The 12,890-nt window shown below is 65.4% G+C and overlaps 1 protein-coding gene across 1 annotated transcript; it reads right to left on the bottom strand.

Annotated features, from left to right (window-relative positions):
* Window positions 1–2,217: 2,217 nt before the first annotated feature.
* Window positions 2,218–12,514, bottom strand: LOC119104308 (dual specificity protein phosphatase 10). Its single transcript, XM_037228009.1, has 4 exons — window positions 11,886–12,514; window positions 7,211–7,407; window positions 6,573–6,720; window positions 2,218–3,253 (listed from the first exon to the last, which is right to left on the bottom strand). Exons 1-4 carry the CDS (start codon window positions 12,427–12,429, stop codon window positions 2,937–2,939), a joined length of 1,206 nt encoding a protein of 401 aa, XP_037083904.1. The 5' UTR covers window positions 12,430–12,514; the 3' UTR covers window positions 2,218–2,936.
* Window positions 12,515–12,890: the final 376 nt, after the last annotated feature.

Raw genomic sequence — 12,890 nt, 5'->3', positions numbered from 1 at the left:
TGGTGAATGTCAAAGCGGCGGGTGCACGCTGTCCCAAGATACCGAGCCTCATGCCGCATGTCATTTGATGCCGGTCACCATCCGCACCGTGCGGCTGACGGAAATAGCGGAGTCCATGCAGGGCCGCCCTGTCTGCACCATCTTCTCACATGCGCGACGCCCGCCCCTTTTCGGGAAAGAGTCGTGACGTAACGTTGGGATGCCACGCGGCCCGGGAAGGCCGGCTGAATGGTCTGTTTATCGCCCTGATCGCGGAAGACCCGGTCGCAGTCAACAACTTCGAAATGAGGCATCCACCAGGCACGCCAATACCGGCTCCGTCGTGGAAACGGCGAAACAGCAAATCCGCCCGCTCATGCGATTAGATCAGTGGGACCGGAATCGCAGGACACCTTCAGATGGCTTTCTTTCTCCATCCAGTAGGCAGACACCGTCAAAACGCATGCAATTGTTTTGGATTTCTGAGGATGCTTGCGGCTGTCCCCAGGTCAGCATCAGATTCTGGGCGTCAGTGCTTTGTAGAAGTACAGGTGTCAAAAATAGCACTTGACCTAGAAAGGCGCCTGACATTTGGTTCACAAGACGCCCAGCTCGTGGGAAAATGCGCCGGCATACGTTTGGCCCTAACACACGCAAGCGTAGTTTGATTTTGGCATCATCTTTGCAGTTGTTAAGTCGCTGCAGTGATCTCCACAATGCGCCGCTGCATTTCGTTTTACGCCACTCAATGAGGAGCTGGAACTCTTCCCTTTCAGAAACTGTTGAATGTTTGCACACGCATACTTTCCGGCAAATGAGGCGAGACCACAAATCTGCTGAGCTCCGTCCTCTGGCGAGGCTGAGCACGCAAAAAACTTACACTGTACCCCCGTTCGTGGTCTACCTGGGAAGTGTCAATCGACGGCCACCCGTCTGGCATAACAGTGCAACTGCCTACCATAGCTCACCAACACAGCACGAGGTCTCATGTTCTGTTTCATGGACGCAGAGCCAAAACAAGTGCAGGCGCTTGGAGGCTGTTACAGCGCAGCTGGCTCATAAAACTGTTTACTTCGTAAGTTTCACTTAAGGCTCAACTCACGGCGCTGTTGCCAGACGGACAGAAGTGAGTGAGTGAGTGAGGGAGTGAGTGAGTGAGGGAGTGAGTGTCGGATGCAAATCATAACATATGTGCCGCTTGCTTCGTCCGCTGTTGTTGATGCTGCTCCTCGCTCACTCCACTCGTTCCACATCTCATTACGACAACCAACCTGGAATACCCAAAGGGGTTCCTATGGAAGGTTGTGCCAACAGTTGCCCTTGTCAAATGGTGCAATATTTTTATATCATTAGGCAACTGTATCAGTCGTGACAAGCATTAATTTCGCCTCTTGGCCGGCACGTATTTGACCGGCCCCCAACGCGACGGGCCTCGTGATGAGCTGTGAATCTAATGATCTCACTGGCAACGCGCATAGATAGACGGTTTGGTGATCGCCACTTGTGAGCGTCACGTGACCCAGATGCACCAGCCGCCAGAGCGATACGTTGTGGGAATTCACGTCCTCGTTCAACTCTCATCGAGTGAGAACTACGAAGCATTGCGCACGGTCCCCGAATGGGCGCATGGTCTGTCACGCATGCCGGCGAATGACAGGTTAGGTGACAGTTGTCACGCATGCTGGCGGATACGTTACAGTTGCCACGCATGCCTACATGCCGGTGATTCGCGGCGTCCATTTACGACAACGGCTCATCGCACTATCATTCCTTCGATAAGCATAAGTCAGTGCTGGACATGCCACCTCGCACGTGGTGGCTGCCGTTGCTGTGGGCGCCCGGTGTGGGCTACGGCGCTCGTCAGTGTGCTGACAGGCGGAACCCCACATTCCCCGCGGGCGACACTCTGCGCCATCTTGGGAGTCATTTCTCATTTTGGATATTGTGTACATTGGACATTACGAACCTTGGACGTTCTGTACATTAGACATTGTGTACATTGGGCATTATGTATGTAGGACGTTCTGTACTTTGGGCATTATGAACATCTCCACACCGAGTCATTTTGGAAGCTATTTCCCAGTTTGACATTGTTCGTTGGACATTACAAACTGCAGGCATTCTGTACGTTTGAACATCCTGTACTTTGGACAATCTGAACGCCTCCCCTTTCCCCTGGACCGCTCATCCGTGGCTTAATCCGCAAGTTGCTTTCAGAGGGGCACTGTAATACAACAATCCATAATATGTTTGTTTATTTCACACTCACTTTGTGGGATATATGAATGGTGACGGGTACTTCAGTGAACACAAATCAAAACCAGACTCAGACATCTACCACTTCGACACACGTATCTACAAAAGGCGCGATAAAATAAATACGTTCTTCATGTTTGATACACATCACGCGTTCTCTACATGGTGATGGCGACTCCACGAAACTATAGCACAAAGAAGACTGCCGTGACTCCCAGCTAGTACAACGTGAGAGTATACAAGACAAGGGTGGCGTAAGCTAATGGCACACTTCACGGCTAAGACCGACTGCGGCCGGGGGTCCCGGATCAGTCCGGAGCGGCAGAGCGCGCCGCGCGGGCCGGGCCTCCTCCGCCCGACCGTTGGGTCGACGTACGTCACGTGACCCGACGGCGCGATCACAAACACTCTCCGACCGCCTCGGACGGACACGGTCCGGGCGATCTAAGTTGAGATCATGACACAGGCGGGCGTAATACTTCCGACGGGGCCGGGGGCGCGGCGGGGCGGGCGCACCCGGGCCCCGGGTGCGCCGCCGACAGCCGGCCGCCTCCGCGGCGCGTGGTCGGCGGCGAGGTAGGGCAGTGCGGCCGCCGCTGCGGCTTCTCCCGACCCAAGCGCGGTCAGGCCTCCGTCTCCAGCGGCCGGCGGGGACTCTGCTGGCCGGTCGGCGGCGCGGGGTCGGGCGCGGGCCGCTCCGGTCAGCTGGTGCACGTTTCCAGCGGCCGGCAGGGGCTCTGCTGGCCGGCTGGCGGCCCCGGCAGGCACACCGCGCTCGGCGCCGAGCCCTCCGAGCACGTGCTGAGCTCTGAGCGCAGACACTGTTCCCACTCCAGCAGCTGGCCCATGAAGTTGAGGTTGGGGCTGATGATGGGGCGGCGCGACTTGACCAGATGGTACGCCTCCAGCATGGTCATCGGCAGGTACTTCATGATGTAGGCGATAGCGATGGTGGGCGAGCGAGACACGCCGGCCACGCAGTGGACCAGCACATTCGCCTGATGCCGCCGGGCGCAGTCTGCAACGCAGGGGAACGCGCGGTCAGATAGGCGGCAGAAAGACAACGCTGGTCATACACGCCAGAGAACGGTCACATGCAGTCCTGTGCCCGGACGCCGCGCGAGCGTGAAGCCCACCGTCATACAAGAGCAGTCACTTTCCATTACAAGGACTCCAATAGCGATTGCGGTAGCTGACGAAATTTACGGGGCCGTCAGACCGCGCGCGGAGCACCACCTTCGACAAAACGCTGCATAAAGCAAAGGCCGCGGCTTATATGGCTCCGTGTAGCGTCCCAACTGGGAACCCCCAGGAAGCCGGCGCTCATTTACTGGCGAGCGGGCGCACGCCCTCGCCGTGCACGCCCGGGCGCTACCATTCAAAGCGGCCGCCGTGCACGCGATGGCATGCCATGACGTGCCAGGACGCCTTGAAATCGCTGGTGCCGAGCGCCAGCCACGGCCTGAGAGCGGCGGCCGGGCCGGGTCCGGCGCGAGGCGCGCGGCCGGCTTCCGTGCCGTTCCAGGGCCGTGGCCGCGCCGCGCCCGCCCTCCAGCCGTCAATGCGGGCGGTCCACTTCCCGGCCGGTGACGTCATCCGGCCCAGATTCCGCGGACGGCGCATGCGCACGCCGTGTTTTCCATGTATGAGTCACGGCTGCCGGGGACGATCAATAGCGGCCGCAGCGGCAGATGGCGGCGCGGAGAGCGACGACACCAGCCGTGCACGGCCGCCAGCGGCGGCGGCGGCGCGCGCTAATGGCCTGCCACTCACACGCGCCGCCCTGTTTCGCTTGGCGCGGCGGACGGTGGCCGCACGCCGCGCCAGCACCGCGCTGCGCGCGACGGCCAGGCCACTTTGTCACCCGCCGCCGCCGCCGCCGAAAACACTCCTCGCAACTGCAGCTCCGTGCGTCGCTGGCGACGACCTCGCCGGTCGTCCTCGCCGCCCGCCAGCCGCGTCTGGACGCGCCTCTGCGGGCGATGAGTCATCCCGGACCGCAATCGGTGACGTCAGCGGCGGCCGACCAATGGCAGGGCGCGCCGGGCGGCCTCGGTGAAAGGCCGCTCTGCGACGCTGAAGTGCCTGGCGACCGGCCCGGGCCAGCAGCGGCGCCGCCCACACGGCTGCGTTGCACACGACGTGGCCGGGTTCGGGCGGGGTCAGGCGGCCGCCGCGTCACCGGCCCGTATCGCCAGCGATGCCGGCGGTGTCGAATGCAGCAGGCGCCGGCTGCGCGGCCGGGGCGGCCCATTCGCTGCCTAATCGGCGCCGCATGTCGAACACGGCGCTGCGGCACCCGTCGATTACCAGCCTCTGGGGGAGCCGAGACGAGGGAGAGCGGCACCCCAGCCCGTCTCGCCCCGCGCGTGAATCATAAGCCCGTCATTGTTTGCTCCCATTAGCCCATTATCAAACAATGAAAGCGTCGTTTGCCGTTTGGGCGGCGAAATCTGGGGCCGTTGTGCGCGGCGGGTCGTTTGTACTCGTCGGTGACAGACGACCGCGTGTGAGTCAGAGCCGGGGACGTCAGCTCGCCGGAAGGGCTTAACGCGCGCCGCCGCGAGGCGACAACAGGGTCCGGCTGTCTCGGCCCGGCGCGGCCGCCGCACCCAGGTCCGACGCCGGGGACAGCTGCGCCGTGCCCATGTCTGGCAACGCCGCCGAGCGCCGCACGGGACGCCCTGCAGCGATCCACACGGCAGTTGCCAGTCCATCCAGTCGCCGTTGCCAGGTGCGCAGCTGGCGCGTTCGAAAAACGCCGCTGGAACTTCCCCGGATCCAGTCCGCTCGACGCAATGAGAACTTGAAGGGCCCGCTCTGGATCGAGCCTCGGGCGCCGCCCACAGATAACACAGAACTGACGGTGCGCCACCGCGGGGCCTTCGGGGAAGCCCTGGGCCCGTGCGCGGGCGCGAGCGCCATCGGCCGGCTTTTCCAGGCTTTTTGGGGGTGTTTGACACAGCAGGCGCGACAGGCCGTACCGATCGGCGGCAGTTCGAACGCGCCCCAGCGCCTGGCGTGCGCGGCTGCGACTCACGAGTCGTGACTCACACCTGAGCGACGCCCGCCACCGCAGCGCAACAAAGGACATGACAGGCCAACGTCATGTGGGCGGGCAATGACTAAGGGGCGTGAAAACAGCCCTAAAAAAGGTCGGGGTCGCATGTTGAGGCATGGTTACGCCATGATTAAGGGTCTAGAATTACCAGTGTTCTTAGAAGGCACAAATGGGCAGGAAGAAATCAACAGAAACGTCTCACGATGAGCGATTGGCAAATCAATACTCGGTGTCAATTTCCACCAGAGGACAGGAGAGGACGGCACGGAATGGGAGCGACAAAAATGTCCCAATCTACAGCGGCAGCCGGCGAGGGCACGCCGCCAGACTCGGACGGCGTAACGAATGCGTGACGTCCGTGGTATAGGCTGCTATGCGCCGAGCCTGCCAAGCCGCCCGGCCAACCCGCCGGGCCCGCTCGGGTGTGGCGGCGCGTGGTCCGGCCCGAGACGTCAGAGACGCGTCGGCCCGGAGGCTCAGCGTCAGAGACGCGGACGCGAGAGCCGCCCCGCGACCCCGGCGCGGCCTCGGTCGGCCGGGCCCATCGATTTCCGCCTCCGTATTCGTGAGGTGGGCGGTCGGCCCCGGGTCGGCTGACAGTCCGCCGCGTCGCTGACGCCGGCGCCGCGGCGTATGACGGAGCACCGCCGGCGACACACCGTCTGACGGAGCATCACTGGCGCCGCAGCGTATGACGGAGCACCGCCGGCGACACACCGTCTGACGGAGCACCACCGGCGCCGCAGCGTATGACGGAGCAACGCCGGCGACACACCGTCTGACGGAGCACCACCGGCGCCGCAGCGTATGACGGAGCACCGCCGGCGACACACCGTCTGACGGAGCACCACCGGCGCCGCAGCGTATGGCGGAGCACCGCCGGCGACACACCGTTAGGAAGTTATCGATGTTTTGAGGCACCACTCCCTTAACCTTACGCCGCCCGCGCGATGCTAAATCTTGCCAAGGCTGTTGGAGGCTTTCCTCCGCCTTCCCCGCGTCAGCGTCCGCCGCCGCCGACGTGGCGGCACACCGTCTAACAAGGCGTCGCCGGCGCCACACCGTCTGCGTCACATAATATCGACGGGGCGATTGCCGCCACCGACGCTGGCCCGTGCCGGTCGCCGCCGCCGCGTCGGTGACGGCGCAGGGGGCGGGTCGCCGTCGCCGACTATTTCCGTCGGCGGCGACGCGCCTCCTCTGACTCACCGCCGGCGGAAGTGCGTACGGCGCGCGGGAGGGGGAGGGAATCGACCCGGTGGGGAGCGGCACTCACCGATGAACTCGAGCGCCTCGTCAAAGTACTGGCTGATGTTCTGCTGGCCCGAGTCGGCCGCCGGCAGCGTCTTGTAGCTGATGCCTTGCTGCTGATGGTAGCCCGGCACGTGGGCCGTCACGTTCAGCACGCGCGTGATGCCGCAGTTCTGCGGACGGGAGTGACGTCATGAGCCGGGTGCGGCGGGGCGGGGCGCGGACACGGCGGCTGGTAAGCCCAGCCCCCGTGATCTGCGCCACGGTGATGGGCTACTGATGACGTCAGGGAGCCAGCTGGCGGCCCGCTAATTCGTATTCTGCAGCGGGCGGGAAGACCGCGCACCGCGTGCGGGCGTTTTGGAGTGGCGACCCACGCCGAGTGCACGTGATCACTGTTAGCAGTTCCGTCATCTGGGTGTGATCGAGCACGCGGCCATGTGAGCCCCCCACCACCACCATCGGATAACGCTCCAAATGAAAGCCGGGTATTTCCAAGTCGTAATCTCTCCAAGATGACACGAGGCTTATGCTATCGGCTGTACGTCATGTGCCTCTGCAGCGCAAAGCAAATGCAACAGACATGACCGAGTACATTCCTCCGTCTGCAGGCGGCGGTCGCCCCCCGCGTCCGGGAGGTGGCTGGGCGGACCTGGCACTCACCTTGAGACTGACCAGGTCCTTGGCGTCTTGCTGGTTGCCGACGTAGAGGAACGGCAGGATCTGCGTCACCTGCGCGCTCTCGATCTCGTCGGCGCGCTCGCGCAGCTGCGCCACCGAGTCGGGTCCGTCGAGCGTCATCGGACGCAGCTCCGAGTGACAGAGCGACGCGAAGTCGCGGCAGAACGCCTTCATGCCACCTGGCGACGGAGAGCAGCGGTGGTGAGCGGACGTGCGCAGCGAGGGCGGAGGCGCGGCGAGCATGAGACGGCCGCCACTCGGGAGACGGGACGCTGCGAGCCGGGCCGACGCCAGCACAGCCGCCCAGCAGACGCCGCCGCCGTGATGACCTCAGCAGGCACATATGCGGCCGACAGGCTGACGGTGCGGGGTGAACGCTCGCCGCGCCGCCGCTCGGGATCCGGGCCAGCACGCGGCGTACCCATGACCGCCGGCTGAGTCAAACAACTGCGTTGTTGAGCTACACAAACACGGCCAACACCTGTTGGGAGGGCGGGGCAGTGTACTCGCATTTAGCCTGGGCCCGTCGCCCAAACCAGAATAAGCGCAGCTGGTGACCTGGTGTGGTCTGGAGGCGACATTTTAAGACCAGAAGCTTGAGCGAGGCCGGGTTAAGACACCGGGTGGCTAATGCCCACTCAAAACAGCCCGCCCGATGACCCAAAATACCGAGGGTATGTTACAAATAGACGCACAAGTCATTTATAAGGCTCATTAGCGTCGCCAGCGCCACGTCTCGGTTGTCGCGTTGGGCCCAGTGAAATATGAAGCCAACCAGAATTGAGCCCGGGACCTTTGAAGCTGGAGGCCACCGCCCTGGCCATTACTCGCGCCGCTGTCGGCCAGTGTTTACAAATGCTCCGCGTGCCGGCCGCTTTTGGCCGCGCGCGTGGCCGTCGTGAGTCAAGGGCCGCTGAATCACTCCGCCGCGGCCACCCTCGCCGACGACCGTCGCCGCCGACGCCGCCGACGCCGCAACGAGAGGTGCGGGGGAAGATAAGACGATGAGTCAGCGGCTCCCCTGGCGCGGCGGCGGCGGCGGCGGCGCTGGCCGGCGCTCGGCTGTCGGCGCGCCTCATACGGCCGGTCGGCTGCGTGCTGCCCGCCGGCTATTTGTGTCGCCGCGTGGCTGTCGTCGGACTCGTGCTGGGCCGGGCCGGGCCGGGCACGGTGTGACAGTGAGCCAGCGCACAGCACCGGCCCGGCCCGCCGGCCGCAGCGTGCGCTCTCAGCGACGCACCGTCACGGGGCGCTTCGTCGCACACACCGTCTGGCGTATAGCGTGCGCCGACTGTACCAACGCTGCGCGCTAGCCGCGACCGTAACGGTTCCCGCAGCCCGGGCACAGTTCGGGAGACGCGGGAGGGCTGGACTCTGAGCCGAAGCCGGGCCGTCATCAGCCCTGTTGAGGGATCGCGCTGGGCTCAGACGGCTCTGGCTGATCAGCCTGCAGACGCGCGACGGTCGGTCGGCTGGCGCCGGCTCAAGGCGAGCGGCGCGGAAGTCTCGGCGCCCGCCCGGCGCCGAAGCGAGGGGAGCGGGTGAGGAGGCAGGAAGGGCGAGACGAGGGCCGTGGGAGAGAGTGGGCCTGCCCCGCCGGGCCGGTGCCGGCTGCGCGCTGTCGGAATGCTGCGCCAGGTGCACAGGATGCTGGAGGGAGCGCGCGTCGCCCGGCGAGGAAGCGGAAATAGAAGCGATGCCGATTTGAGAGCGCGAGAGGAAGGAAGTGGAGGGGAGCGAGCCGGCGAGGGGACAGGCGCAAACGGCCGTTTCCGGCGCGGCCGGAAGCGGCGGCGCGCCCCGGCCCGGCGCCGCTGTACTGATTGTGGCCGCCAGATAACGGCCGCCGGACGGCCTGTCAGTTGAGATAGGCCGCGTGCCGCGGACACGGGCGACCCTGCTCTGCTCCCCACGCGGGGCGCGGGGCGGGCCCTAATTGATGCCGAGACACTGCGGCCGGCGAGGGGAAGCCTCGTCACTGGCAGGCCGCGCCCGCGCTCGCCCCAGACGCTTTGACAGCTGCAATTTAATCTGGGAGTCCAGCTGTGTGGATCGTCATTGAAAGGGCGACAGGGTCGGATGAAGACTGAATGGTCCGATTGGAGCTGCAGCAAAATGAGCGGAACGGGGCGCAACAAGGCTGGAGAGGGGACGCCGACCATCAAAAGCGGCGGTTAACAATCAGGCTTAGCTGCGGCACAAAGAGCATGGGAGATAGCCAACTGCGCTGTGCGTTCAGCCCCGGTCTCACTCTCCCTTTGCGGGGCACACACGCCCTATCGACCGCCAACAGGGACCTTTTGAACGGACGTAGGGAGTCGTGATTGACCGCCCGCGCGTAACATCCTGTCAAGTGTCCGCTCATTGTAAATTTCAAAATTTTCCAGCCAACCTCTACATCCTTCCGGTCAGGGGCCAGGTGTCGACACCGGAACCGGACAAACCGCCGGGAAAACTGCGGAAACCGCCGCCAAACGGAAGCGGGGTCCCGAGCCCCAGTTCTCACCCCCGGGTTGTTGCCCAACCGTCGCCACCCCCGCCGCGTCGCGGGACGCCCGACACACATCCGAGACCATGACCCTCCGCCGACCTCGCCCGCCGGATGAGCCGGCCCCAGCGGCCGCACGCACACCGCCACCGGAAGGGGCACACTTCCGGCCGGAAGTGCGTATCGCGCGTGAGCTCGCGCCATCAGCGGCCGGTCCCCGGAGGCGGCGTCCAAAAAGCAGGCGGCAGTCACGTGACCGGACACCGGCGGCTGCCGGCCGGCGCGCTGGGATACCGCCTATCGGCGCTTATCTTGGGCGTCTGCGCCGCCGGTTACGTAAGCCGGTGAGGGCCGCGCAAAGGCCCCGGCGGCGGTCGCGTCCCCCTGCAGACGGCCGGTCGCACCCGGTGACCCGGCGGCACGCGGCAGGGGGCCGTCCCTGGGCGTGGAGGCGGCGCACCACCCGCCGACTATACGACCAGCGTGACGCAACAACAATGGACCGCGTGACTCATTCGGACAATATGGCAAGGGGGAAGTATGCGTTCGGACAGTGTCAGCGTGACAGCCCTGCCCAACGTCACCGAACAAAGTCGACCTTGGACGTTGATCGGCCCTCATTGACCTGTGGCCGCTCACCAGCCGGGGGCGTCGCGAAACCAGCGCGCGTTGGGTATGCACCCCACGACGATGGGAGCGACAGCACAGCTGGTGTGGCGTACTCAACCGGACTCGGGAGGACGTACGGGAAGTTTCCTCGTCCGCCGCGATTTGGGTAGCCACCGGGTCAATCCGAGCACCGGCGCGAGGTGCCGCGGCGAACAGACGAAAATGTCAGCTGACAGCGTGACAAGCCTGTCGGCATGATTCAGCGGCGGTTGGCAGTGCGGCGGACAGGCTGACAGCTCGGTTCGCGATACTGCCGACCGCAAGCGACGGACAGCGAGCGCCGCCTCGCGACAGGGCCGCGCGCGTCCCGCACACGCCCCCGCTGCTGCCGCCTGTCGGAATGCCCGCGTCCGGGTCTGATCTCATGGGAGCGGCTCCCGCCGCCGGCGGCACCAGACCGGGTCCGCTCCCAGCAGACTGCGCCATGCCAGCGCGTGCACGCGCGCCACGCGAGCCTTCAGGTCGCGTTGCGGCTGCGTTCGCTGACTCAGCGCGCGGAGCGAGGGGGGGGGAACGCGCGGTCAGCGTCACGCGGGTCCCCTCCCTCGCTGCGGCAGTGTGACGGGCCGTCACGACATGACGTGGCGGGCGGGTCGGGGGGGGGGGTCCTGGTGGCCGCGCTCCGGGGGCGGGTCAGATCGAGTTGTCCTCGTCGATGTCGATATCGCTACAAAAGGCGAGCCGACCGAGCGCGGCGGATGCCCCGCGGGAATCGAGGCCGCACGTGTTTGCTACGCTGTGGTCGTCGCCTGTCGCTGAACTCGCCGAGGGCAGGCGCACCGCCGGGCTGGCGGCATCAGAGGTGCCGGCCTGGCTGCCGTTGCGGTAAACCTGCACCCGCCGCCCGCCGCCGCAAAAACGCCGCCGGCTGGAGGGGAAGGGACGAGGCCGGCGTGACTCACGCACACGCGCTCACGCCGCCGCCGGACCCCTCGCGCCGGGCTGACTCACGCACGGCAGCGCGCGCGTGGCCGTGGCCAGCCCCTGCCGTGCGTCCGGCCGGCCCGGCACCGGCGGCCGCGCGCGGGGAGAAGGCGGCGCGCGTGTCGCAAGCGTCATCAAAGCGACTCGACCCGGCCGCCATTTCCTGATTTCGGCGCGGGAGCGGGCGCGCGGCGGTTCGCAGCAGCGACAAGGCCGCTCGCTCGCTCGCGCTGCCGCGGGGCCACCACGGGCCGCCGCGGCGACGCGGGTCACGGCGTCTGAGACCGGCGAACGGGACTGCCGCCCGGTGAGTCACAGTCCGGGCGGCCAGCCGCCGGCGGGAACAACTGCCAATCACCGGCGCAAGGCGGCGGCCGGTCAGCCAAACACGGCGGCGCCGCGTGACGTCAGAGGCTGCAGCAAGGTCGGCCGCTGGACGGACGCCGAGACGGGCGACCGAAGGCCGGGTGCCGCCACCACGTCTCCCGATACTGAAGACTAGCCAGGCTGCGGGTCCAGACTTCCACATGCAGCACACGCGCGCCTTGGGACGCGAGAGGGGACGCGATTACTGACCTGTCAGCAGCACCGGCTCCCGGTTGTCCTCCAGAAGGGCGCTGAACACCATGAACAGGGGGTGGCTGGAGGGCAGCAGGTCCAGGTCCGTGGTGTCATCGTCACAGACGATGAACTCGCGGTACGTCCTGCGCTTCAGCAGATCCTTAGCCTCCTTGTTGGTGGCCAGCTCGGCCAGTGACGCCTTGCCCAGCTGCAGGCGGCGCCGGTTGAAGCGGTCCATACAGTTGAGGTTGATAGCGCCCTGGATATGCGACGTGTTGTACACCATGAACGGCCGCACGTCCAGTAACACGAACGTGTTGTTGCGGCCCGAGCTGAGCCGCCTGGCCAGCTCCTCGCTGCTGCACTGTCGCGTCCGCGCCACCACCAGCGACTTCTTCATCTCGGCCGCCTCTGAGCTTGGCGAGGCGGGCAGGGAAAGCGGACGAAGTCGCACGGGCACAGTCAGGCCGTTGGCCGGCGCCGCCGCCTCGCCCGGCGCACTGATGCTGCGACTGAAGTTCAGCTGCAGCCCTTCTCTCTTCACCTCTCCGCCGATCATCGCGGTGTACGGAGCTCTGGCAGTTGCTGCTCCCGCACGCGCACAGCGACGGTGACTGGCGGCCGGCCGCGACCGCCGCTCGGACCTGAACAGCTGACTGCGCCGCCGTCAGCTGCTGATTCACGAGCACATACACCGCCGCGCTCTCGACCAATCGGCGTGCGGCTCGGGCGGCCGCCGTGCGCAACGCAGGAAATGACTGACGAATGAATGGAGCGACGCTCTCCCAGTCCCAGATCGTGGTGCGTCGGCCCCGGGGGTCGGGGACGTGCGACAGCGGCTTCCACTGAAGCCGATTGCACCAGTCCAGGCACGTGGGGACGCTCGCATCAGCGGTGATTCACCAGGCGCACTGGAAGCGTCGGCCACGTGATGATTAATCGGCGATTGGCGAGGCATTGCAGAGTAGGCAGATTCGATCGAACAACGCAAGCATTGCAAACAGCATTAGTGGACGATGA

Source organism: Pollicipes pollicipes, unplaced genomic scaffold, assembly GCF_011947565.3.
Source record: "Pollicipes pollicipes isolate AB1234 unplaced genomic scaffold, Ppol_2.1 Scaffold_2555;HRSCAF=2994_pilon_pilon_pilon, whole genome shotgun sequence".
In the NCBI taxonomy this organism is placed as follows: Eukaryota; Metazoa; Arthropoda; class Thecostraca; order Pollicipedomorpha; family Pollicipedidae; genus Pollicipes; species Pollicipes pollicipes.
This window is presented reverse-complemented; position numbering and strand designations above follow the sequence as displayed.